Genomic DNA, 25,726 nt, shown 5'->3' on the forward strand with positions numbered 1-25,726 from the left:
AGTGGCCCATAATTATTGCCCCCTTGGATCTACTACCCCTGACCCCTCCCATTTATATTTGTGGAGATGACAGTTACAAGCATTTCACACTGACAGTGGCCATTTCTTTGGACATCAGACAGCAAAATGTGGCTTGGAGGTTTGAATAATAAAAGTATTGTGTGCTTTTTTTCTGTGCACACAATTGAGAAACTGATTACAATTTTTGTACAGAGTAAAATTCGAGATGAATTTTGTGTTCAAGTCCCTATTTAAATAATTTTCCTGTGAACCCTTGTTTACATGAACATTTGTTGATTACTGAACAATTCTGGTGAGAAAAATTAAAAGCTAGAAATTTTGAGAGTAGGGACTCACGGTGGCGGAACGGTTTTGAAGAGGGGGGGGACAAGCCCAAACAGGGGTGGGTCCAAAATGTTTTGGTGGGAGTAAATATTTTTAATACCTCTAATGGCTTTGTACAAAGCGGGGGAAGGGGTGCAAAAAGCTACCTTTTGAAAGGTTAGGGACAACACCCCCCCCACTGTTGTCGAGACTAACTGCATTCTTATGCTATTGGATTTTCAACCCTGCATTTGTTTCACACTTGTTTTGTGTGAATTAGGCTTCGGGGTGAGAGTAAGAGTCAATGTCAGGGTTGACACAGGGTTGAAATTTTCCAAGTGTGAATCGCCGCCCGTTTTCAACCCACCTTCAACCCTGCGTCAACCCTGAGATTTGTCTAGTGTGAAAAGGCCTTAAGTGGAGTATTCAGGTATTGGAAAGTAACCATGGTAAAAGAAATGACAATCCAAGAGAAAAGTACATAACATAAATAATTCTTTATTCAACACTTAAAAGCACCTACCATATAACAAGAACAAAGGCTTTGTTCAAACTATTAGAAAAGTGCTGAAAGACAAGCAAGACAAAGCAAAATTGGGGTTTTATGACTAAAACCTGAACTTTCAAAGTAATCAGTCTGTGTACTGAAGGATTAAATGAAAAAAAATATAAAAACTCTGGTTGAGCATTAAAAAAGAAACAAAAAATGAAAATAAAAGTTAAGTCTGACTTCAATCTCCAGCCGCAAGATTCCATTTTTTGTGCCTTGATGGTTGTTACTTCAAAGCGAACCTTTCAAAGTGCCTGCCCTCAACTTCATAATTTTCTGTATCTTAAATGGGCTAACAAGAAAAAAATCATGTCTGAATTTTGTTTTGTTTTCATTGCTATTTATATTTTCTATGTCAAGGTCAAATAACACCAAGAATATGTAATGTGTAACAAAAAGACACATAAGAATTTAAAATTAAGCAGAAAATGGTTTATTTCCACTTCCACAATTTCACTTAAATTTGGGGTCCTACAGTTTTATTTAATACTTTGTGCGGTTCCAGATGTATTATGCTAGAAATAACAATAGTGCAAAGTTGTTCATGGGGACAGGATTCCATCCATCTTACAAGCGCACAAAGTATTTTTGAAAACTTCAAAACTCAGTCTTGGAAATGCTGTCATCAGATAAGGCACAGGCACACAATCAAAAAAGGGCATCATAAATAATAATAATAATTTCAATAATGATAATAAATATAATTTACATTGAGCACGTATCCACCCTGCTGGGTACTCAAGGCATATCATCACATTATCCCTGCACATTGGGCTCACAACAACTGAACATTCCTGAAACCATCTCAGCTCCCTGAGGAGCATACTAGCTGATGCTGCCCTATCAGGCGCACACGGCTAACATAACCAAATCTACCCTCACAGGTACCCATTTACTCTTAGGTGGAGAGAGGCACATCGGGGTAAAGTGATTTGCCCAAGATCGCAACATGCTGCCACCAGTTGGATTTGAACCCCTGACCCTATGATCAGAAGCTGCAAACCATAACCGCTAGGCCACATGTTCCCTTAAGGGCTGGTGAGAGGGTTGGTATGAGGAACGCACTTACATATTCGTCAACGCACTATTAAACGACATTAGGTGGGAGAGAACAGGGGTCATGAGTGCTTTCGCTTTCTAAACATCTTAATATCTAAGTAATGCATTCTTCTCAAAAGTATAAATTGGTCCAAGTCTGGCAAAAGTGTAAACTTGTTGAATTTTGGCAGATGCAGGCAATCAGCACTAGGAAATCTGTAGTGTTTCCTTGCTCTTCTCTCACCAATTATAGCTTCAAATTAAAAACATTCTGGTGATCAGTCTCATGTCAAGTCACAAATGCAATCTGAAATATCACGTGCAGGTGTAAAATACCCCGAAATTCAAGCTGAGAACTGCATACCCACCTTTAGCAGGGAGGCTTTAAGCAAGAACAGAAGTGGGAGTTCTGCAAAGTCAGAATCTCCCTTGGTTAAATTGGTATGCAGTATGTTCATGGTCATTCTAAGCAGAGAGGAAACATGAAAAGTTGTCAAATCTGCAGTGGACGCACACTGATGCTGTCTCAGCCTCCATTTGTCACCGGTGAGCAGAGGACTCGCGCACAAAAACTGATTACACCTATCACCTTAAGCCTCTGACTCCAGCCGCCTCCACCACAAAGTAACAGGTGTCGTTGGGCAGGTGTGGGGCAAATACCACCTCCATGGTCCTGACAGGAACCCCTGCTGTCTCAGGTACAGTCCGCTCTGTGTCTGCAGGTTGGGGCTGATGACCTGCTGCATCAAAGGAGGACAGCTTATAGTTGGTCCGGCCCAACATCAGGCGGGTTTGGACCAGGTTGGACCAGGCCAGGCCGAGAGCTGGGATGAGTTGGCATTGGTTGGAGTGTGATGAGCTGTTGTTACTCATGTTAGCGGTGACCTGTACATCACAAAGTGTTTAAAGAGAGATAATGCATTGTTCTTTTCCCTGAAACTTTTTTTCATGTAAACCTTCAAGTAAAGTTATTTACCTGGATGAGTTGTATACTGCGTGTAAAAATATACTAAACTTAAATGAATGTCTCTGCTCAGTTACTTCAATGGTGAATCTTGCCCATTCACGGCCCAAGGGAGGCAGTCGTACTAAAGACGAGAAGCCCAGACAACTCTTACCACCTCACCTGGTTGACACAGACCACGGGCACGTCATGCAGCCAGCTCAGCCTGTGTAGCTGGGCACCCAGTGTCTGCAGGTGTCTGGCCCTTCGGGCAGCTTCCCTGGGGCTGAACTCACACCGAAAGAGAGCAGCTAGGGAGTCCACAACGATGAGCTTGACGCGACTCTGCTTCAAGAGGAGAGGGATGCGATACTGGATGCAGTGCACTAGCTGGTCCTGTCAAATGGGAAATGAACCACAAAAATGTATTGGGTGGTCTTTCACAGCCTGAAGGTTAGCAGGACATTTCAGCTTCAAACCTTGAACAGCAATGATGCATTTCAAAGTTTCAACTGAATGTTCCAAGTGACTCTGTTGTCAACATTTACGGGCTATGCCCTTATGAGCATGCAGTTATGAATATATGCCCAACCAGCTTATTTTAAAATAATTCAATTCACACAGCTCAGTCCAAGATTTAAAAAAAATTTCAGTATGGAGCCTCTGCACAATGTTTGTACTGCTTTTTAACCTATAACCTGTATGTTTTTTAACCTATATCTGGTCAGGTTGGATCTGGTAAGGTTGTATTTACGTTATGTTGGCTTCAATTGGGTATGGTTAGGTTGAAATGGCATTTGAAAAATCCTGAACAATCGAAGCAAAACAGATCACTCCAACAGAGTCAGCATTTCAGTGACAAACTGGGTGACCCACCCTTTCTGACAAGTGCTCAATGAATATGTTGTCTCCAAGTTTCAGCTGGTGATATTTGGTGGCACTCAGTCTCTTCTGGAAATTCTCAATGAGCTGGTGCAATCTCTTACTTGGGAAGACATCTTCAGTGCAGATATACACAGCCCCTGAAAAAAATGAATGTGAGATGGGCCAGATTTGATACAGTACCAGAGCTTACTTTTCAATAAACAGACCCCTTTGAATGATTAGAATATAACTTACATCTATCATTTTATAACTGATCTAGACGCTAATAACGATTTGGCAAATTCAGTATGGGTACAATTTGACAAGTACACAAGTGTGTTCAACATGTGTGTTTTGGTTATGTGGCACCGACTTTTCATGTGAAAGAGCACACATTTACATGTTCATCGCTAGAAATATTGATACTACAATACATTATAGAATACAGTTTTAATAGTTTGTGAAGCATGATGTTCAAAATGAGGCAGTTGAGGCTGGCTATTTTTCTACACTGCCAGGTAAAATGTAACTGAGTACATCGTCTACAGTGGGCTCTGATCCAAGGATACCAGTGTTCCCTGATGACTAACCTCCATCAAGTCCTCCATTCACAGTCGACCTCTGCACACTCAGACACAGCTGCATGCACAGCTGGGTCTTACCTGCAGCGCTCTCCCCAGCAATCTCAGTGATGCCAGGGGACAGGATGCCTCCCCTCAGGAAGGCGTCCAGCACCTCACAGCCCGTGCTGAGGGAGGAGACTCGCAGCGATTTGGGACAAGTGCCTTGGTACAACTCCAAAGCTGTAGGCAGTGAAGCGTGTATTATTAGTACATTTGTGCTATGCACCAGAGAGTGAAGCCACATGGTTCAGGTGTTAAACTACACATTCCAAATTCTGACTTAATTCAAATAGACGGACCAGTCAATGACATTGTTGACTTTTGGGGAAGAAGTGCACGGTATAATACATAACAGATACAAAAACCATCAAATATAATGACTAGTGACTGCTGCATGAGTAGTTCCAGAAATTAGGGGTCCAAAAGTGTGACATTTACGTGTCCATGTTACATCTGACCTATGTTATTCAACATGGACATATCATGATTTCAAACTATTACTATTTGTTTGGCAGGTAATTTGCATTAATTCATCAGTCTTGAAAATCAGAAAATGTGTTCTGAACTTACAAAATCATATGTCGGATGTAACAGGGACACGAAAAAAAATGGACCCCCAATTTCTGGAATTACCCGTATACTGAAGTAGACTGCTTTGGAGGTAAGCCAATCTTGTCATATTACCTACTTCTCTATCCTGGTGCAGTTGGGACATTCTAGTAAAAATCTAGTTCTCTCAGTACTATCAACAGGAGTCCTAATTTCGTGAGATACAGGTGTAGTAGAAAGAAACGTGCTTCCTAAGATTAAGTAAATTTGGAATCCAATTTTGTTAGGACCTCAACAGAGAGTACATGTATACCAGTGACTGATGGGTTCTTGAAGACTCTCCTAGAGATTGTCTGCAGTAGTATCCTGACATCATTAGCTGACAGCTTAGAACGTCGTTCAACATCAGCAGAAGACAGGTTCAGGATAGCAGGAAAGGATACAAGGTTAGCTGCAGAAAGGTGGACAAGAAAATCTAAGAAGGCATATGATGCTTCCCATTTTAAATATTGAGCAAGGAAACCAAATACTTGCTTCTTACATGATCAGATGATGGAAACAGCTTGTCAAGCTTGTCTTAATGATATGACCATGATGACATAGACCCAGTAACCTGGGCACAGTACTTCTTTTCCAGTAAAACCAACCAAATTCAAAAATAGTAAAATTACCATTTCAAAGTTAATGTTTTAACACATTGTTAACTTTGAAATGGTACCCAGGTAGCTACAGAAGTGAATTTAGGACAGAGGATGAAAATATTTGAAATCGTACATACGGTTTACTATTTCATACATACGAATGACTACTTCATAAGTACAGTTTGGTAAATAATGATCGTAGGCAATGGTCACATTCAAAATTCTGCCTTTAGCAGAAGCATCCCCTCATCGATTGAAAAGAGCCATGCTGGAGGGGAGTGTTGTTTTTGTCATGTTTGTTGGTAGGGCTGGACATGTACACAACGCTTGTATCTCATAATCATACTCATAGTCATTCGTAAACCAGCAAAGTGGACTTACTACCAAAGGAGCCTACGTTACTAGGAAATCGCGCCCCCTTTTGGTCCGGCTCGGGCCCAGTGAACTGAAGTATTCTCATGCAATGTAACTTTAATACTAGTCCGTACGTACAGTTTGACAGAGTAATTCGTACATACAGTTTAGGAATCCCTGCGTACAAAATAGTATTAGTAATTGGTTTTATGTACGGTTTTGTATTCTGTACGTAGGCCTGTGGTTTAGTAATCTGTACGTAGGAAATAGTAATCCGTACACAGGAAATACTAGTAATTTGTATGTAGGCCTACGAATTAAATTTTTTTCTTACCATAACCTGATAACAAATACACTTCAATTGCAATAGGCATTCTCCTACCTTAGGCTTAACAAAAATTTGAGAAGCAAAATAATTTCTTTCCAACCTTTTCTAACGGCTGCTAAAATTCTTGGATTCAATTCAAGATCATCCATGTCTGCTTCTTTATTGTTTTTTCTATATAAATGCACAGGCTGTCAAATCTGGCGTCGCTTACAAAATTCATTTTTCCCTCCGAGGGAGTTAGCTGAGCTCGACGCTCAAGAGGTATGTTACTGTATATAGCGCCCTCTATAAACCTACGAGGATTACACATTGGATTACATTAAGTAGACTTAATTCGAGTCTCATACATCGAAAACTGGAAGGGTTTCCCATAAACACAATGGTAAAATAGAAAGTTCAGAATTGAATTAAGGCCACTATTGCTTCAACTCATATCAAGATGGCCGCCTCCATGACAGCTGGCAAAACTAAAGACCATTAATTTTGCAAAAACGAATGAATAATGTACCAAATGGTCCTTAGAACATCATGTCGTGTGTGCTGAGTAACGTCGGTTGTTTCGAGGATATTTCTGCTGTGCGTAAATTCCTTATTCCCAACAATAAAGTCTCGGAAACAGTCGATCTTGGTAAGTCATGTAAGTAAACTGATGACGTTTGCCTCAATCTTGACAGTCTACAGCCACAGTCATGACAGCCTAGGACCTAGTCTGCTAGGAGTCAGGTTGGCGTAATCCTCGCCTTCCACCTCTGCGGTCCGGATTCAAATCCCGGCCCGGTCCTCACGTAGATTGGGTTTTCAGTCCTTAGGCCTACGTGAGTCCGTGGGTTTTATCCAGAATATTCCTCTGGGGTTTTCTTCCCATAGTCATGATAGTTTTAGCCCCACTAGTGTGGCACGGATCACTCCCGATTTATCCTTAGCCACACATCCGTATGCGCTATTTCGTGTCGGCGAAATGAACATTTTTGGCGCACCAACTTATAATTGTGGGCGCAATTTCTTTTGCACACTAACATGATTCTTGACCTTTCCGTTTTCTAAATACCATTTATTGAATGATTTCACTCACGTTATTCAGGTATTTTGCAGTCTTTTTTCTTTCATCCATTCAATCTAACGGGCCCACTCTCAAAGTTGCCATCTTTAAAATAAGGTCGTTGAGCATTATGTCACTTGACCCCTCATCGTCTCAACGGCTGTTCCATGTCAACACATGTAAACTGCTGCCAAGGTTTTGGAAGAGTCCATTGGTACATGTAGTATCTTATCGCTCAGTCCGTTAATTACATGTCTTGACATGGAACAGCAACAATAATAAGCTCTATGCAAGGTACTTGTGACCAAGGTACGAGTTGTCTCGTACACGAAGGTATGAGTTGTCTATACTGGAGGTACAAGTTGGCCAAGGTACGACTCGGCAAAGGTACGAGTTGGTGCAATTATGATGAGTTGATGGTACAAGTTGTCCAAGGTACGAATCGACCTGTTCCCGTCTCCTCCATAGGTCTCTTCAGGCTTGTGAGCTACAGTGCGTAGGGTTCTTTTGAGGAATCCTTGGTGTCATTACCAGAAATGATTAGGCCTAATAGGTAATAATAATGAATAAAGTTGGTGAGATGTTTCCTGTTGGGAACCTTACCAACTATATGATTCAGCTCCAGTGTTAATCATAATGACAATGTTCCTTATTGACACTGAGCTCGATTGGTCGATATATGTTCATTCTTCTGCCATTAGCTGCTCTCCCTTTCTTTCTTTGTGGTTGTTGAAAATTGTTTTTGAATACGGGAAGCAGGCCTAAAGTTGTTCAGCATGATCCTTATCCCCAGAAATGGTGGATTTGTCATTCCCCATTGCATTGTCCACTCACCATGCTCTCTGCCTGGGATGATGAACCTCACATGGGTTCTGGGAGTACACTATTTTCACTCTCGCAAAAATTTATCATCCTTCCTGAATTGATTGGGCCTGTCCCATAAATGGTTTCATTCCAAGGCAAATCAACCCATGATGGCACAAATAAATTTTCAAAAGATTCAAAATTGTACTGAACAAAATTAAAGATTTCCTACACAATGGACATGATGAATCCATGCCAACAAAAAGGCAATCTATCATAGCCTTGTCCAACAAGGACCCTGCTAATTGCCTCTTGAACAACTATCGTCCACTCATGTCTCAGTCTTGCCAGTGTTAAACAGGATGGCAAAGATATCACTTGACACCCTATGGACAAACCCTCTGAGGCTATGAGACTGATCTGGAAAATGCTTAGTGTTTTCTAACTCAAATCTGACTTTCTAGGACATGCTATCACTATAACCACACAAAGAAAATATGGTGATATCCATATAATATAACGTCCTTACTGCAGTCATGACACTTTTCAAAAACAGGCTCGGGGCCTTCTTCTAAAAATAAAAGAACTTTTTTGGGTGAAACAGACTTACAGGTAATTCCAAATGGTTTTATTTTCAAAATTATATTTTACCAATACTTGTATATTTAAATTTCATCCAATCTTCTCAACCAATTTCTTTTTTAAGCAATATGTTCCAATAAGGACCTTATCGCTCAATTTTCCCTCAAGGACCTTACAGCATTGGCACGACGATATGGAACGTTTTTCATAATTTTAGTCAGGATAGTGTAGCTTACTAATTGTAACTTTAGAGCATTTGACCCATAGACTGTATAGTGTATGTAGGTCGACCAATTCCCTTCAACATTGATTTAGCAGAGTTTTGACCCTGAATCAGGTTGGTTCTTCTTTTTTGGGTGGCATGGCACTGAATATGCAATTTGAATGTTTTTAGGGGATTTCAGAATTTTTACAAATTACAATCGGTTGTTCATTTTTTATGGAGCCAGCATTGAACCAAAATGATACGATGCTTAAGTTCCCTCAATTGAATGAGTGCATGCATAGCTTAGCTTGCAGAGTCCAAAGCGTAAATAAGGATTGCTAGGCCATCAGAGGTTTTTTCTACCTCCAAGTTACGATGTTTGAATTGCAGTTTATTTCACTGTATATTCATTTTTACTGTCAGCCTTGAAAGATCTTTTTTGGAAGGAAAAAAGTCCAAAATTGCACCTGATCTGACTTCCATTTCATGAATACGAATTCACAGTAACAATATACAGTTACCATTGAACCTAAAGAGGATGTGCCACGGTAAAATTTAGAAGTCCCCCCAAATATTCACCTTGCATGTTCTGTTGCTGTGCCTGGCTACAGAAGCAAAAGTTTGTTTGTGAGGGACCAGTCCATGGTCAAATGTCCACTGCCAAATATGTACTGTGACAATCTTTATAGTCTGGTTCCAATTTTAATTTGTTCCATACACATTGATGTGAGTGCATGTGGCACAGATCATAAATTATTTTCCCCGGAATGTGCACAAACCTCAATGGCACGTGAATGTCAAGCAACATGTGAGCTAGTTCAGTATTTCAAGGGCACATTCATGTACAAGATGAGGCATATTTAAGATCATTGAGTATACTCAATATAGGATTGCACTGGATCAGCCCTATCAGCTTTAGCAGTACGCATACTAGCTCTGAACATGTTCAACCGGCACGGTAGGTGGTTATCTATGATCATGTCTTGTCCTGGAAATCGAATGGGCTTATTGTGCAGTTATTTGTCCACTGCAGTATCAACTTGAGTGTTGTCTCTTGCAGATGGATGGGATGATGCTGACTGGAGTTGGAATCAAGAGGATGAAGAGGTTGGTATTAAGACAGAATCTCAGCTATTGTTCTCCATCCAGGGCCATCCTTTTAATGACCTTGCCAGGTTCACTCTGTGTTGATTCCTTGTAAAGTGCATCTCAAACCCTGAAGTCTAACTCGCCAGCAGAAGTTGATCCTTCCTGGCACGTTGCACCTGTTGTTTCTGTTCCTTAGCAGAGATATTTGCACAAGTTTGGGGTATGGGTATGTTGTCTTCATGATTGAGACTTTCTGCGTAAAAAAAAATTCAAAAACGAAGAATTTTTCCTCCCAAAACATGGTTTCATAGCTCAGCCATTTAAGAGAGGACTTACCAATTTCTAATTTGTTTGGATATTAGCCGTTTGCTGAAATATCAATTGTTATTTACTGTCTATGTGTATTGTAACACTACTGAAGTTTGTAACACTGCCAAAGATCTTTTTCTCTTTCGTAGCCCCACTTTTTTTCTCCATTTTTTAGGGGGTGGGTATTACAATGAAAATTTCCTGACTCATGTTTTTTAACCTTTTTTCTTCCAGGAAGGAGAGACATCTGAAGGGAAGAAGGATGACCAGGAGGCATGGCTGCAGGAGTGTAGTGTCTCCCTGTCTCCCACCAGTGACCTTATGGTTCTAGCTTATGAGGAGAAGGCGGTATTCTTACAACGTAAGCAAACTTAACCCTGTCAGACACTGTTTAACAAAATATAAAACTTTTTGTGCCGAGGACGTATATTATTTTTTGTTTATTTTGGTTTACTTTTTGTTGAGATTTGTTTCCCGAGGTGTGAAAAAAAGCTGTGTAAACTAAGTAAAATGTGAAGGTATCTGAGAAATCTTGCTCTTACTTTTCCAGCCATTCAGTAGTCTGCTTTAACTGTAACCATTCCCAGTGCAACAGGATGAAATACCGTGTGCTCTCAACATTAAAAAAGACTTTTACCCCCCCAAAAAAATGCTGAGCAAATTCTGTGAATCCCGATGTCTTCAATTCTTATGTTTCTGTTTATTTTCCACTCCTTTTGTAACAAAGTCTTGCAACTTTTATATTATGAGAGTTGATAGTATATATTTAAATCTGTGTGACTTTGTTATTTAGAGAACTTACCAGTAGCGGCCAACTCTGGGACAATGACAGCTTGTCCCTTGGAACAGTGTTATTGTTGATTCAACAGTAACATTGTTTGGCCTTTGGCTGGCTAATGTGTTGACGTTTTGTTTCAGTGGAGCATGCTTTTCAGATTTAAGAGCAGAAAAGAAGCTACTACTTATCCATTTTATTGAAATTTTTCAGTTCCGTACTTTTAATTTTCAATTTGAAATAATTGTTGAAATCTTTTACGCCAACAGAGAGGTGGGACCCTCGGGATGAGGATGGAATTGACTATCGTTACCACATCATCTACAAGGGCACCCTCAACCAAGACGAAGGGTAAGCAGTTCATGGACAGTGAGCGTAACAAGGTGTTCCTTGCCTGTTCAAATGTGAGGCCGCCCACCTCACTCATCTTTAAGACAACCCATCACCATTATCACCACCTCATACTAAAAACAAAAAGCTATTAGGCCGTATACAAAACAAGGTTCTAAAGCTGGACTACAGCTGGCCCTTATATATTTCTCACATGGGAATACCTAGACCAAGATTTACATAGATTTGATTAGAGCCTTCTGGTCAAGGGCATTTTGTCTAGGGCCCCTCCAAATCTTCTGCATTGTAGGAATCCAAACGTGGCACAGTATGATTGTCTCTACCTGTTTTACTCCTGCAAATTCCGTCAAAGCCTCGTGATGGATATTAAGGTTCTTTAGATTTAGGTTGAAAATGTTGGCAGTGTTAACATTCGTTGTTGGTGCACTATCACATACCTGCCCTTTTCCTTGTACATGTACATGTCTACACTGACATCCTGACAGTTTTCTTTTTGAAAATTATTTAAAGATTGTTTTGTTCTTGCTTTTTATGGTGGAGGTTTGACACGGGGGCAAATAGTTACTTGTGTGGTTTCCTCAATCTTACAGAGAGTGTGTGACTAGCGTGCTATGCATCCCTCTGGCATCTCAAAAGCGTAGCTCACAGGGGGCACCGGATTGGACTTGTGTTGTGGTAGGCTTTACGACGGGCTATGTGCGTATGTACACTGAGGTGAGTTTTCAGAAGGCTTCCGTCAAATTAGAGCAATAAGCAATTTGCTGAGAACAGAAAAGTCTTGCTTTGTCAAGCTATAATTTGAGCACAGACTGGGCCATTAATGGAGCGTCTTTCAGTGTTGTAGTTTAGACCATGCACAAGACCAGGCACAAGACCAGTCACAAGTAACTGGGTGAACAATGACAAAGGAATGCTTTTGTTGCAGTTCATTTGAATAGCTTGTGACTTGAATTCAGACTGGAGGTCTTGTGTTGGTCTTGCAATGGTCTTGTGAATGTCATGTGATGGTCTTGACTACAGCACTGGTGTCTTTGTGTCCTTTCTTAAGATTTTGAACAATCTGTCATTGCTTCTAGACTGGCGCCCTGCTACTGTCCCAACTTCTCCATGAGGATCCAATTCTGAAGCTAAAGTGTCGTACATATGAGACTCCCCGGTACCCCGGCATAGCTGAGCAGCAAGAAGAGCTGACAATCCTGTATCCCAGTGCATTGGTTACCATCGATGGTTTCAGCCTGTTTCAGTCTCTCAGAGCGTGCCGCAATCAACTTGCAAGAGGTACTTTAGGAGCCAAGTTTGATATGTGCATGCACGTTCCTTGTTGTTTCTCATGTCCTGGTCATGCTGGTCAGATTTACGGATGCCTCAGGTTCAAATTTGCTGTGTCAATAACGTTGTCTCCAGCCCCATGTCCTCACATGGGCTTAATCCAAACTTATCGTGGAAGTTACTGTATGCCACAAACGTCATGGTTTGTCTTATATATTATGCTGAGCCATGCAGGTTTGAAAAATGACTGAATAGTTCAGAGAATTGATTTAAAATTCACATGATGTTTTAGATGAGTGAAGCCACCTTTTTTCATGTATGTTTGATCAGCAGTGCAAAGCTACAGTTTTTCACATTACTGAAATATGGAAGTTCAAATAAAAGAGTAAAGTTAACCACAAAGTAGGGAAAACCAAGGATATATAGGGACCACCTTGCAAAAAGGTGTTCACATTATAATATATATAACACCGGTTATTACTGGTGTTGTGTTTCATGCTTACTTTTGTTTCGTTGAAATGTCTCTAGTTTTCATTATTTGTTCCCAGCTGCAGCCAGTGGCAGTGACCAGATCCAACCTCCCCCTTTAGCCTACAAGAAGTGGGGACTGGTCAGACAAGATGCCATCACTGACCATGTCAGCTGTGGTGTGTATGTCCCAGAAATCTCAAACCTCAGCTCTGTGCTCATTGTCATCATCCTTGCAAATTCCCAATTGAAAGCAGGTGTATTCCTCTGCCGTTCACCAAACAGTGGCAGAAGCCAGAAACTGTTCATAAAATATTCTTTTAATTTGTTTGCTGTTCAGAGATTTTGTTTCCTTTAACCTTTTTAAAAGTTAATGTATGAAGTATGCCATGTGAAATTTTAACCTTATACAGTACCCCAAAAGCTAGACTTTGTTCACCTGTGTACTTCTATTCATTTTTTGTTGGAGTCTTCATTTTGCTCTTATACTGTTTAAAACCTCGTGAAATCATGTCAAAAATATATTTAGAACAAAACAATCAAAAGAGAGCTGACATATATAAACATGGAACCTCATTTCATGTTGTTATTCATGAACAAGTAATTTGAACAGCACTTTTCAAGTCCGTAATGAATCATCAAGTCACTAACCCTCTTAGTTGAATATCTTCCGTTCTTCTTCATTCCCACGTTTCTTGTGAATTGGCTAGAGATTAGACCTGTGATGGGCTCAGCTGCCACACTGACCTTGAAACATTTTCCAGCCATCCACAGTTGACCTCCGTCAATGTTTTTCTCAATCACCCCTTGCATTTTGTTATCAGGCGTGGTGACACCCTGTGCCTTTGACCAGCTGAATGCAGACTCCATCATCAATGGCTACACTGCCAGTGTCAAGGCCACGCCCCCAGCCGCCTCGCGCTATGTCACCACAGGCGTTGGGCCGTATGTGGGTTTCTTTTATGCCTTAGAGGTGAGATGAAACTGTGTACAGATGGAGCCCCTTAACAGTAGATTTGCTCACTTGATTTGATTAATAGAATTTTGAGAATCAAATGTGAAGTGTTGATATATGACAAGCTGATATCAGAGAAATGAAAAAAAAAAGAAAGAAAGATATTGAAAATCTCAGTTTTTTGTTTTGTTTCATTTTATATGAAAATGGATAAATGAATCATTGTAACTCAAGTTTAGTTTCCTTTTCCAAGGATGGATTTGCACCGGGGAGATGTTAATTAGTTTTGGATTTTTTTGCCCTGCCCGACACTATATTTTGTGTTTGCCCCCAAAGGCTTGTGAAAAACCACAAGCGTACTCAGATGAGACTTGAACCCACGGCTCAAATCTATCCTTGGAAACAGTTGTTTATGGTACCCGCTTCTACATCTGACTTGAACCAGCCAACTGACAGTGCCAAGCTCAGTGGTCAAGTGGATATAAGACGTCTGCACTAGTAAGCAGGAAGTCGTGGGTTCGAGTCCCACTCCAGGACACTTGTGATTTTTTTTTTCACAAGCCTTTGAGGGCAAAGACTGAGTATACACGCTGGGCAAGGCAAGACCAATTAACATCTCCCTGGCACAAATCTGTCCTTGAAAATAGCAACCAAACTTGACTTATCAATCCAAAACTAATCCAGTTTAGTTCCGAGCCTGGAGGACTCCAATTTTACTCAGTCCCATTTGCTTCATGGGCCCCACAGCCTGGGCCAAAATACCATGGCTTTTTTCCTTGTGGTTCACAATGTAGGTCTCTTAATGTTGTCTCCTCTCAGTTACTTGGGAATGGAGGAATACTTGTGGTCAGGAACAAAAATTGTAAAAAAGATGAAAATTCTGAAGTTGCATTTTGCCAAAACAGTGTATTTTGCTCGGAGACCAAAACTTGTCACTTTGCACATTATCAAATTACACTCTTGATTAACTGGCAGCATTTAATATTATTTGTGTTCTGTTTGCGCGTTGCTACTACAGGGAAGCAGCCAACCGTTGCTTTCTGATGTTGCCATGGCGATGGCAAGCAAGCTCAAGTCTGCATTTTTGTCAGCCGCAAGGTACTAGGTCTTTATAGCTAAATGTACTTGAAATCACAGACTCAACCAATATAAAGATGCATGTTTTTATCTTATCTTTTTGTTGTTGGGGAGGGGGTCTCTGGAGGAGGGGGGAATTGCCCCCTTGTCCCCCTTGGCTATATAGCCAGGCTCTGCTCAGGGGCGGAAGGGGGAGGCAGTAGAATCCCCTTGATCCCAGCTATGCCGTGGTTGTGGCAGACAGTCATACGATGTTAAAACAACTTTGCGTGTGCTGTTTCCACCAGTCACCATAAGTGATTGTTCCCCAGATTATTCTCCGGAACTGGTGGAGGAGAAATATTAACATGCTAAGCAAAAATCAATAATCCAGCTTGAAAGCAATTTGAAACAGTGTTCATCATCACCTGATAGTTTTGGCTGGTATGCTGATTTTACTTCTTTCGTGGTCTGTGCTCAGTCAGTAAGGTTGCCAGTAACTCAGCATCTTTCATTTTGTATTGCAGCGGCTGGTTTGGCATTGGCAGTGGCAGGCAGGGTACCGATGATCAGATGGGTGCAAGCAGACACAGACCCAAAGTGGAACCAGCTACATCCCTGCCAATCAGGTAAGTGATCAGCCTCCACGTACTCTGTCAAAGCTTGATTTTTTGTGAGGTAATTGTCAGAAGTATACAGGAATTTAAATGTTTCACATGATATGCATCTCTGGTTTTGATTCTTGGATTGGTGTGAGTCGTGGTTAAAACGTAAAAGTAATTACATCAGTCGAAACATGTTTTTTAACAAACGAGCTATTTAATTGATAACACCGGATCCAAATTCTTCCTCTGGAAAGTCAACATCATGAAGCTAGAATCCACCACAGAGACAGGTTAAAACATTAAGCAAAATGTAAAAGCTTCTGCTTTATGTTTTTACTTAGTGTAGTAATTCTGAATGAACGTGTTACGGCTGTGAGTGCATTTCTGAACTGACCACTTTACACTTGCATCTTGAAAAAAGTCTAGGCACTGGGTTGTTTTTCTCTCAAAGTTTACTTTAGTTTTCAAATTGTAATTTGGAAGTAAATATTTATGAGGATGTTTGAGGATCAACAGTTCAGAGAATATAATTATGAGGGGAAAAAGACTGTGCAATATCCGATTAATGGTTCATCTGTGTGAGCCTAATTGAAACCTCTGTTTTGGCAACAAATCTGTCATATGCAAATTTTTTGTTGTCGTTGAAATGCCAATATGGTGAATAAAATACACTCAAATTGTTCACAGGCTCTGTGTGATGTAGTAATTATAGACAATCCCTAGTCATGAGCAGTTCTGAAGTAAACATTACGGTCCTTTAGAAATAAATTGAACAGCATTACCAGTGATGCATTCTCCACAACTTTTGGTGGCAGTGGCTGCCTTTTTAATACTCAAAAATGACTTCATTTTTTCTTCAATCACAACACTTGATAAATCAAAATAGTTCTACAATGACATAAACTACAAAAATACTACAGCTCTTTCCAAATGCAATAAAAGACTGCAACCGAAACAAGATGCATGTACTGTAGAAACAAAATGGAAACGATAACAGCAAGGGTTTACTTCTCAAATCTTGTACACGCTATCGTTTCTGCAACCAGATAGAAATGTATTGCTTTCCAAACAGAATATTTGCTGGTGGTAATGAAAACACCTGTTGGTGATTATTAGGTTATGCAAATCAGCCGTTGTTGTGTGGATGTTAATGTGAGTGTTCGTGCGTGCATTGATGGCTTATGTGCAGCGCTGTCAGGTAAGCTTTTGTACGGTGAGTCCGATATGCATATACATAAATGTGCACTCGGGCCTTGTCTAATTACTTCCTAATTACTGCAACAGAAATGCAGAAAAAGTAATTCAATTATAGCAAGATTCACTGTCAGTGGTTAACTGTCAGATTTGAAGAAATATGTAAAATTGGCTTTGCTTTTTTGCACATAAGCTGAATTTTAAAATTTCTGGACTTATATTTTTGCACCAAAATGATGACACCTCTAAAATTCATTTTTAGGTCCTAAAAGTCCTAAAAGTGTTATGGTATTGAACATCTGAATATTCTCTGCTTAAAGTTCTTCAGGTTCATACATCTACACATCTTCAAGAAAAAATATCTAAGCTTTGATGATTGCCGTATACTCCAGGCTAATTACCACAAATTGAAAAGCAGAAACAAAAGTCACTTAATTTCCAGCTATACATGTCTAAAGGAGTGATTTTTGATTGATTGGTTATTTCACAACTAACTACAAGTTCCTTTTGTGATGACCCTGGTTTCATGAACTTAAAAACTTTAGACAGAAAGAATTGACGACAGAAACAAGGAAATTATTTCATTGATAATTATATTCAGCAAATTAAGCTATTTATAATATTTACAAAGGTTTGGAGTCTAGAATCAAGTTCCTCAAATTCTTCAAATGCTCTGCATGCAGCTACTTCTGTACTTTTTCAGCGGTTTCAACACATCATGCTTGATTCAAAAGTCACATATTTTTTGTAGGAGTTATCTACCACAGTACAGATCCAAATGTACAACATTCGAATATTCAAAATCCAGTCTTTCTAGGTTCCAGTTCAATCACCTTTGTTTAATATCAAAATTCACATGATATATAACACTTTGATTTCAAATACTGAGTTAACCAGAACTTCTAAGCATTTATACCAAGTGCATTCAAGAATCAGGTATTCAATGTTGCTCAGAAATAACTGCTTACTTTAAAACAGAACTCTCTCTCGGCACAGGACACGGTCAGCTCAGGTTGACGTCATGTTCAACAGCGGCGTTCAAGTGCCAGCAGACAAGACTAGACACGAGTATATATATCTTGGTTTCCGGCCATGGTTGTATCTTGATATTAAATGTTGGAAGGCTGAGTGTTGCTCAATACGTCATCTACAGGACCGATAAGGTACTCTTTTGCATTGCCGAGACAAATTTTGGCACTGACAATGGTATATGCCAAACTGGTGGGTCAGGTCAAATCGGTGGCAGCTTTCACCAATTTGCCAGCAAAACCTGCTGCCTCAGGCCTCTCCGGGGAATTTGGCACCGGTTCCTGTCACACTCAGCTCCACTCTCATACACTCAAAATTATTATGTGTGTCGTCCTTCTCGATCAGGGAATGCTGTGATCGGCAAAATGTACACAATTACATTCTTTCACACATGTTCAACAAACACAGTAACAAAAACAGAGGACATAAACAACCATGGCCACACTGACAATAAATTTACTTAACATGATGCAAGCGTTTAAGGCAGGTTGAACACAACTTACTGAAAAAAACTACCGGGAAATTACCTGTGTATGTGATTGATCTAAAACTTTTGGCAAGATCGATTCATTTTTCCGGGGATGTTACAATGACCGTCAAGCGCAGAATAAACAGGCCTAAGAATGGAATGGCATGGGGGAGACAGGATACTTGTGACAGTGATGTTGGCTTGTTTAATAATCAAATCAAAGCTCATAATATGCTGAATTGAAAACATTGTATAACATAGCAGTATGCACAGGAGCATATGTTAATGCATTTCTAACAGCAGTGCACGTTGGAAGGGTATGTTGTCTGCCGCCGAACATCTCAAAAAGTCTCTTTAAGGAAAAAATTAGTATCGGTTATCCTGAGATTAAAATGACTAATCATTCTCTTTACCATTGTTTACAGGTACGTGTACACAGCCAAACAAACAGAAATATAAATGTAAACAAACGTTTAAGCAAGCTTCAATCAATTTACCAGCAGATACGTGATACTGTGGTTACTTGTTAGGCCAGCGGTCATATTTAGCACAGCAACACTATTATACAAAATCTATTGCAACCATGCAATCTTGTACTTTAAGAGGCTCCACAAAAGAATTTCGACTTTAATGACCATTTATTTACAGCAGAGTTTTTCAAATGTTTGAGTGCAATTATTTACAAACATTTTGGGATAAATGTAGTTTCGTGTTTCCTAAGAAATATTACTTACATGTATCAGCACTATACGGATAAATGATAAAATAATGTTGTATAATCAGTAAGGATATTGAATGCCCATTATCCATAGGACCTGTATGACCTGCATGTATACATACATGTACATGTATTTGTTTATGCAGGTAAAGATGGAAAGGTAAACCGAGAGCAATAAATGAATGCTACTGATTAAAGCAGGGGTGAGATTTCTCAGCTTTTCAGCTGAGTTCAGCTTTTGTTGTTTTGGATTTCAGCTTTTTTTCTCACTGGCTGTGTACAAAAGTTTAGGAGATTTTCACAGTTCAGCTTCTTATGCCTTTTTTTCAGCTGTTTTCAGCTATTTTTATCATTGGTCAATTTCACCTCTATTAAAAGGTTATCTTGATAATGAAGTCATTTAAACATGGAAATGATGCAGCCATAATCTCACACACGTTGATAAACCTTGACATTGTGCACATCGGCTACTGCCAAGTCTCCATCAGGAGTGAATGTGATGCCGAGGGGGGAGTTCAATCCTCTGGCTACGCAAGCAATATGTTCCCCCTTGGGACTGAAGTGGTGAATTTCACCCCTCTGGCCCTTGATGGTACCCTGGAGGGCCACATAGATGTCACCGGAGCTGTCGCAGCAGACCCCAGTTGGTTCATAGGCCGGGTTCTCCTGGGTCAGAGTATGGAGAGAGAAGATTTCCTGGCCCTTTAAGTCGGAGGCCAGCAGCAGACGAGCCTGCAGGTTTGTGTAGATTATGCTCTCCAAGCCCCCAATGGCCAGATGTTTGGCGATCAGCTCTGCTGGAATGGCCTTGATGAGAGCTCCATCCAGTTGGTGCAGGGAGACAATCCTCTTGCCTTTGTCTCCAATGGCTATCTGGTTCTTGCAATCTATGGCAATACATCTGAGGTCGCTCTCTGGTTCCTCTTCTGCATTGACCTTGCTGCCTGAGGTGGTGACCTTTCCAGAAACAAACTGGTTAGCTAGTTTTTTCTGCTTGTTGAACACCTTCACAACAGGCGTGTCTATCACTACCAGCTGGTTGTCTGTGCTGACAGCGACGTCACAGGGCTTCTGAAGTTGTCCTTCGGGGTTGTTCTCACTGGGCCCACTGATGCTGCTCTTGTACTTTCCATCTGAGCTCAAGATCGTGACCCTTCCATTAGCTGGATCGGCTACTGCTAGGTCGCTGTTGGAGAAAGCTGCAATGCCCCTTGCCTCCATGAACTCCCCATCTCCCATACCTCGCTTTCCAAACTCATCCTTCATCTCCCACTTTTCTTCAAGCAGGAGTTTCCCAAAGGATCCATCTTGGCCCACAGCACTGTCTTTGAAGTCAACAAAGGACAAACCATGCTGAAGGACAGGAACTTGCTTCTTTTGGACGTCCTTCACGATGAACAAGATCTTTGACTTGAGTTCCAGAACCTCAAAAGGACTTCCCTGGGTCAAAAAGTCTTCTGCAATGTCCAAAGTGTACTTGGACCACTTTAGACTAGCAACTAACCCAGCTTGGAAGACTTCAATCTCAGACGACCTGTCATCTTCAATCTTTTTGACTTGTTGCTTTAGGTCCAGCTCACGTTGCCTGATCTTTGCAACCTCTTCCTCCGCCTTCTTGGAAATCTTTGTGATAGCATTAGTTACCATGGCCCTGAGTCTCTTCTTGGCATGATCAGTTGATAACTTGGCAGCTTCGAACTCATCCTTGTGATCTTTTGCCTGGGTCAGGTGCTCTCCAAGCTCTTTCTGGCAAATGGCCATGGCTGCATGAGGATCGGTGAGGTCGTGGTCAGGGGCCTTGTGGTCCCCGACAGCGCAGGCTGTGCAGACCAGTTTCTGGCATGTATTGCAGTAGTGGCAGATATCCTGGTTGGAGTGCTTCTCGCACTTGGGCACGGTCGCCCGGACCTTGCTCCTGAAGGTGACACTGCCACCACGGAGGTCAGCCAGTGTGGCGATCTTGTGGTTCTTCATCTTGGACAGCCGCTTGTGGGCGGATTGGCAGTCCTTACAGAGGTAGTCGTCACAGTCCATGCAGCGGGAGATGGCCTCCTGCTCCTCGTCACAGGACTCACACTTGATCTTGGACAGCTGGCTGGCCACCAGCTGTTCCTGGAGCCCGGCCTCCTCCACCAGGGACATCAGTGTCAGGTTGTCCCGCAGGCCCTCGATCCTCGTCTCAGTCAGGGATGTCTCGCGCTTGCACAGCGAGCAGATGATTCTCAGACCATTAATCTGCTGGACCTGCCTCTGCTCCTCCAGGCAATTGCGGCAGAAGCTATGGAGGCATTCCAGGAGCTTCGGGTCAGCGAAGCGCTTGCAGCAGATGGTACACTTGAGATGGCCCAAGGTAATCCTGTCAAGAGTTGTCTTTCCGGAGATTCCAGCCATGACAGTCTGTATCTTTAAGAGGAGAGAAAATAACCATATCTTTCTAGATGCATTTGGAATTTGTGAGAGTAAACTGAACAATGAAACAGTACACATGACCAATGAGGCTGTCATTCTGTCCAACTCTATGCAGCGAGGAGTGTGTGGAAATAGATATGGGATGGAAATGAATGAGACCCAACCTTACCCAACGTGTTACAAATGGCCACAGCTACTTTGGGTGAAAAGGTCCAATTTCACAGCCTTGCTTAACACATAGAATGGAAGTGGTACAAATGTACTGAAGCAGACAATTGTGCTGGTTTTAAAGCCCTGTGTCACAGTGTGGATCTGCTTAGGATTGTTGGACGTGGAGATTTAGTCCCCGACTTCAAATTTTTCTTCTGGCTTTAAGCCTGCATTTGCTGTGCTTTCTGCTTGATGGTCTCAGTGAAGGAGATGCAAATTAGCTGTTAGGGAGTGTCATGATATTGGGCCCATGCCTTCAAACAGATCTTATGCAGTGGAAATCAATTTACCCTGTCATGTTTTTTTCCCCAGTGTTGTGCCCATTTTGTCAAACTGAGCAGTTTGCCAAAAGGAACAGCTCAATGTCCTCTTTTTGATACAGACTTGAAAAACAAAACACTTGGTAAAAAAAATAATGTTCTTTAGACTCATTTTGTAGGATCCAGTCACACAATAAAATCAGGAATTTATGTCATACTTTTTTGTGACTCCAATGAAGTTGTTTACTCGTATCTCTGAAGACAGTCAGTATAAATCTGAAAATGTAGGAAAAGATGGATATGATTTGAAAAAAGTAATTATCTGTAGCATAGATAACCAAAGAAATTAACAACAAAAGTGATGCTTCCCTTTATCCTTTCTGTCCCTGAAGTTTGTGTATTGTAGACAATCTGGGTACCTTGAACTTAACGTATTTGAAAGAGAATTTAAAGACATACATCTCGGAAAAGTTATCAGACCATGTGAAAATTTTTCCAACCCTTCTCTTGTGTGTACACGATGCAGAGGAGATACACATGTGTTGGCATGTATCGGTATTAAATGTAGTGGTATGCCCAGTTGTCCCTTAATGGTTTTGGTCCCCAGGACAAGCTAACGGTTTGAAGTGAGAACATAGGACGAATGTCCAGCCGAGGACAACAGGTCCTCATTTGGTAACCTGCATGCTCATACCCAATATCTGCAATTCACAAAATGGATGGATAATTTGGTCCTGATCTTCTTAAACACAAGCAGCGTCAAAGTGACAGTTTAGAACACAATTAGTTAAATTAAATTAAATGAGTTCAAACAATCCTCTTTACACAACAGACACACGTAACTGTACGACTCATGATGACAGCTTAATTAAGTAATGTCTACCATAGATTACAAATTCATAAATATTAAGCATAGATTAATAAATAAACATTAATTCAGAATTCTAGACAGTTTTTCTGATGGAAAAAGAGCTTTGTGACAATCTCAGACAAAATCAATGGCAAACTGTGTAGTATTTTGTTGGAATTCTACTTTTTCATGACCATAAACTGATAGAAATGACCTATTACCGTGAGCAAATTGAACCCTCAAAAATTGCAGACATAAAAAAAATCATATGATTCCCGCAACCATATTGTTGGAGACCTGTTGCTATCTGCATAAAAATTAGTTTATTCAGCCAGTTCCCTTCAATTGGCCTTCCCAATGTCATAGGATATTTCCATGAAGATTGGGATTTCCTCCACTTCTTTCCCATTTGCCTCAGTGTCTGGGTGGCAAAGCGAAACAGGCAAAGCAGGTCTGTAAAATTATGCAGTTTTCCGGTTGTTTACACTGAGCATAATGAATTACAGTCGGTGAAAGCACAGGAAACCTTAAATACAATCTGTATCAAAGCCCTATCTAAAGGAGAAAGGGAGGAAGCATCCTTACCTGTTGTTCCTAAATCTGTCGCAGAACTATAATTCAATCCAGCTTGTTGGATGGGATTATTTATGTGAATTACTCCACTGTTTGGGTTTTTTTACAAGCAGAATCCACAACTCGTGGTAGTCCTTGACAGTGCTCACAAGAGTAGTGTAGTTAAACACTGCATGTAGCCAGAATTCCACCAACTGGTACACCGCTGATGTGGCCCATGTACATGTACATTGGACCCACAAAGTTCAATCACTGGGCCCTTATGAAGTGACAAATGAAAATATGCAGTATGCATATGTACCCACAGTGAAATCCGCCCATCTGGAACCCCTCCAACCGAGGTGATTGCATGTAGACCCCGACCTGCATTCCTCTATTCAACTGACAGCCAAAACTTGTATTATCCAATGAGGACAGAAAAAAGAAGGGAACAAAATGATTGATGTCTGGAATTTGTAGGATAATACCTGAGCTAGCTGGTTTATTACACCCTGCAATGTCACCATGACAATAGCAGCCAGGGCTTAAGAAGTCTGGCCAACATGAGAATATCCATGAAAAGTCTGGAAAGTTTTTGATAAATTTGTATAAAAGATTCAGATCAGCAGTGCGTGTCACTGTTGGGTGTAATTTTGTCGGTGCATTACACATTTACCTTATAGCTAAAGCATAATACCTGTGTGACCTTTTGTTGACTTCACCATGCTGTCTGTGACACTGTGTGTGGTTGCATACCAGCATATATGTTTCAAGCGACTAATGAAAGGAATTCATTTTAACGTAGCAGTAGTTTGCTTCTGTTTTTGGCTTGCGTCAGCATTTTATTCATTAAATTTGCTATTTGAAAAAAAAATTCAGACTCATTTCGAGTGAAGTGGAAAATACTTCAAAGCTTGTCAGCTACTTACAACTGTTAAACATGGACATGACTGTGAAGTAGCAGTCATTGCGACAAACCATAAATAGACTCAACTCAATGAACAAGTAATGAAAGCACATTGACTGAAATCAAAGAAATGTTCTCATTTTTGTCATTTATTGTAAGTGTATGAGAAAAATATTCACCATGAGCAGTTGAACATAGAGGGCTTGCAAAGTGCACCCTTCTTGAGGGCCGATTTTTGCCCCTCTGTGATATTTTATGCATAAATACATTCACGGTTGCTGGAGTTAGAAAAAACCTGCCTTTGGAGTGAGGTCACACAGTGCAAGCTCTATTGTGCTCAGACTTGAAATGAATAAAAGCAGAGGGCAAAAGGGACTATTCATGCATGAATTATGAGTGACATTATCAGAAAGCATAGCAGGAAACAATTCATTCAGTTTCATTACACAGTTTCTTTTCGGATGATTTTTGATTTGATGCCAGGTTCTTGATTTTTCTGATTGCGTCTGTACTTTACTGTTTCAAGCACCTCTGCCATGTCCAGGCCTCAGTGCTGTGACACTGGAAGTTGGAAAATTGTTTTGCCCCCCTTGGGCCACTTTAGGACTCTTGCCAGAAATGCCAGATGTCCAGTCCATTTGGCCTTAGAATGATCAGAGACAAGCTAGCCAGTGGGATTTAACCAGGATAGGTTTTCAAGTGGATTGTAACTTGATGATCACCATTCTGCATTTACAAAAAGCTGGCTGGAAAGCTTGTGCGAACTTTGTAAATTCAGAATCCTCATTAGTTACCATATGTTCACATTTGCACAGAGATACTTTCCTTTGTAAACTATAAAATAACGCACAGCACTGAAATTTACACAGGTACATGTATGCACATATAGAAGTTGAAGATTTCCTAGTCCGAAAGAAAATAACACCATGACATTTAGTTTTCCAATATTGGTTGACTTCAAGACACAACTGTTTCAATGCTTACTGATGTCGCAATTTGTTTTAAAATGAAAGCCAAAAGAGCTATTGCGTAGTTGCCCAGTATGGGTGAATGTTCATGTTTGAAGCTTGTAAGTGAACATACTGAGGGAGTTAGGATAAAAAGAAAAAGGTGACATTTGGGGATTACCATCCTCTTGTAAGTAGGTTTATGCTTCGTTCTCAGCGATTGAACCTGGAAACTTGTCAGTCTGTTTGAGCCTCCATGTGATCTTTTCTTGCTCACTTGCAGGTTCGGTTTGCCTGACCTGAGACGCAGTGGCGATTCCTTGCTACTCTCACCAGGGACAAATCTCGCTGTCACCACCGACAGTTTTGGTCGTGTCATCCTGATTGACCTTGTGCGGGGCATTGCTGTCAGGATGTGGAAAGGTATGAATGCGGGTGTCCATTCCGGCAAAGCCTTGTT

At 40.8% G+C, this 25,726-nt stretch overlaps 3 protein-coding genes across 5 annotated transcripts in view; 1 reads left to right on the forward strand and 2 right to left on the reverse strand.

Annotated features, from left to right (window-relative positions):
• Nucleotides 1-802: 802 nt before the first annotated feature.
• Nucleotides 803-6,480, reverse strand: xrcc3 (X-ray repair cross complementing 3). Its single transcript, XM_022252878.2, has 6 exons — nucleotides 6,315-6,480; nucleotides 5,205-5,342; nucleotides 4,310-4,522; nucleotides 3,732-3,877; nucleotides 3,039-3,251; nucleotides 803-2,797 (listed from the first exon to the last, which is right to left on the reverse strand). Exons 1-6 carry the CDS (start codon nucleotides 6,361-6,363, stop codon nucleotides 2,498-2,500), a joined length of 1,059 nt encoding a protein of 352 aa, XP_022108570.2. The 5' UTR covers nucleotides 6,364-6,480; the 3' UTR covers nucleotides 803-2,497.
• Nucleotides 6,481-6,607: 127 nt separating this feature from the next.
• The window catches only part of rab3gap2 (RAB3 GTPase activating non-catalytic protein subunit 2), a 36,821-nt gene continuing 17,702 nt past the window's right edge, over nucleotides 6,608-25,726 (forward strand). Inside the window, exons 1-11 of one of the 2 annotated variants that reach the window (XM_087134769.1) lie at nucleotides 6,608-6,851; nucleotides 9,905-9,951; nucleotides 10,477-10,603; nucleotides 11,287-11,368; nucleotides 11,959-12,082; nucleotides 12,445-12,646; nucleotides 13,186-13,284; nucleotides 13,930-14,078; nucleotides 15,079-15,158; nucleotides 15,644-15,745; nucleotides 25,550-25,689. In XM_087134769.1, the coding sequence (XP_086990895.1) occupies nucleotides 6,743-6,851; nucleotides 9,905-9,951; nucleotides 10,477-10,603; nucleotides 11,287-11,368; nucleotides 11,959-12,082; nucleotides 12,445-12,646; nucleotides 13,186-13,284; nucleotides 13,930-14,078; nucleotides 15,079-15,158; nucleotides 15,644-15,745; nucleotides 25,550-25,689 (1,261 nt within the window). In that variant the 5' untranslated portion in view covers nucleotides 6,608-6,742. The remainder of the gene's footprint in view (nucleotides 6,852-9,904; nucleotides 9,952-10,476; nucleotides 10,604-11,286; nucleotides 11,369-11,958; nucleotides 12,083-12,444; nucleotides 12,647-13,185; nucleotides 13,285-13,929; nucleotides 14,079-15,078; nucleotides 15,159-15,643; nucleotides 15,746-25,549; nucleotides 25,690-25,726) is intronic. The other variant, XM_087134773.1, reaches the window with a different exon arrangement.
• Nucleotides 16,510-24,068, reverse strand: LOC110988905 (transcription intermediary factor 1-beta-like). 2 transcript variants are annotated; one of them, XM_087134786.1, is made up of 3 exons: nucleotides 23,446-24,068; nucleotides 22,229-22,286; nucleotides 16,510-21,534 (listed from the first exon to the last, which is right to left on the reverse strand). In XM_087134786.1, exon 3 carries the CDS (start codon nucleotides 21,520-21,522, stop codon nucleotides 19,561-19,563), a length of 1,962 nt encoding a protein of 653 aa, XP_086990912.1. In that variant the 5' UTR covers nucleotides 21,523-21,534; nucleotides 22,229-22,286; nucleotides 23,446-24,068; the 3' UTR covers nucleotides 16,510-19,560. The 2 variants fall into 2 exon arrangements, with proteins under 2 accessions (XP_086990912.1, XP_022108551.2); XM_022252859.2 differs by lacking the exon at nucleotides 22,229-22,286 and having other exon boundaries at nucleotides 23,446-24,067.

This window comes from Acanthaster planci, linkage group LG01 (genome assembly GCF_054643075.1).
Source record: "Acanthaster planci isolate LZ-2023a linkage group LG01, COTS_SCS, whole genome shotgun sequence".
Lineage (NCBI taxonomy): Eukaryota > Metazoa > Echinodermata > Asteroidea > Valvatida > Acanthasteridae > Acanthaster > Acanthaster planci.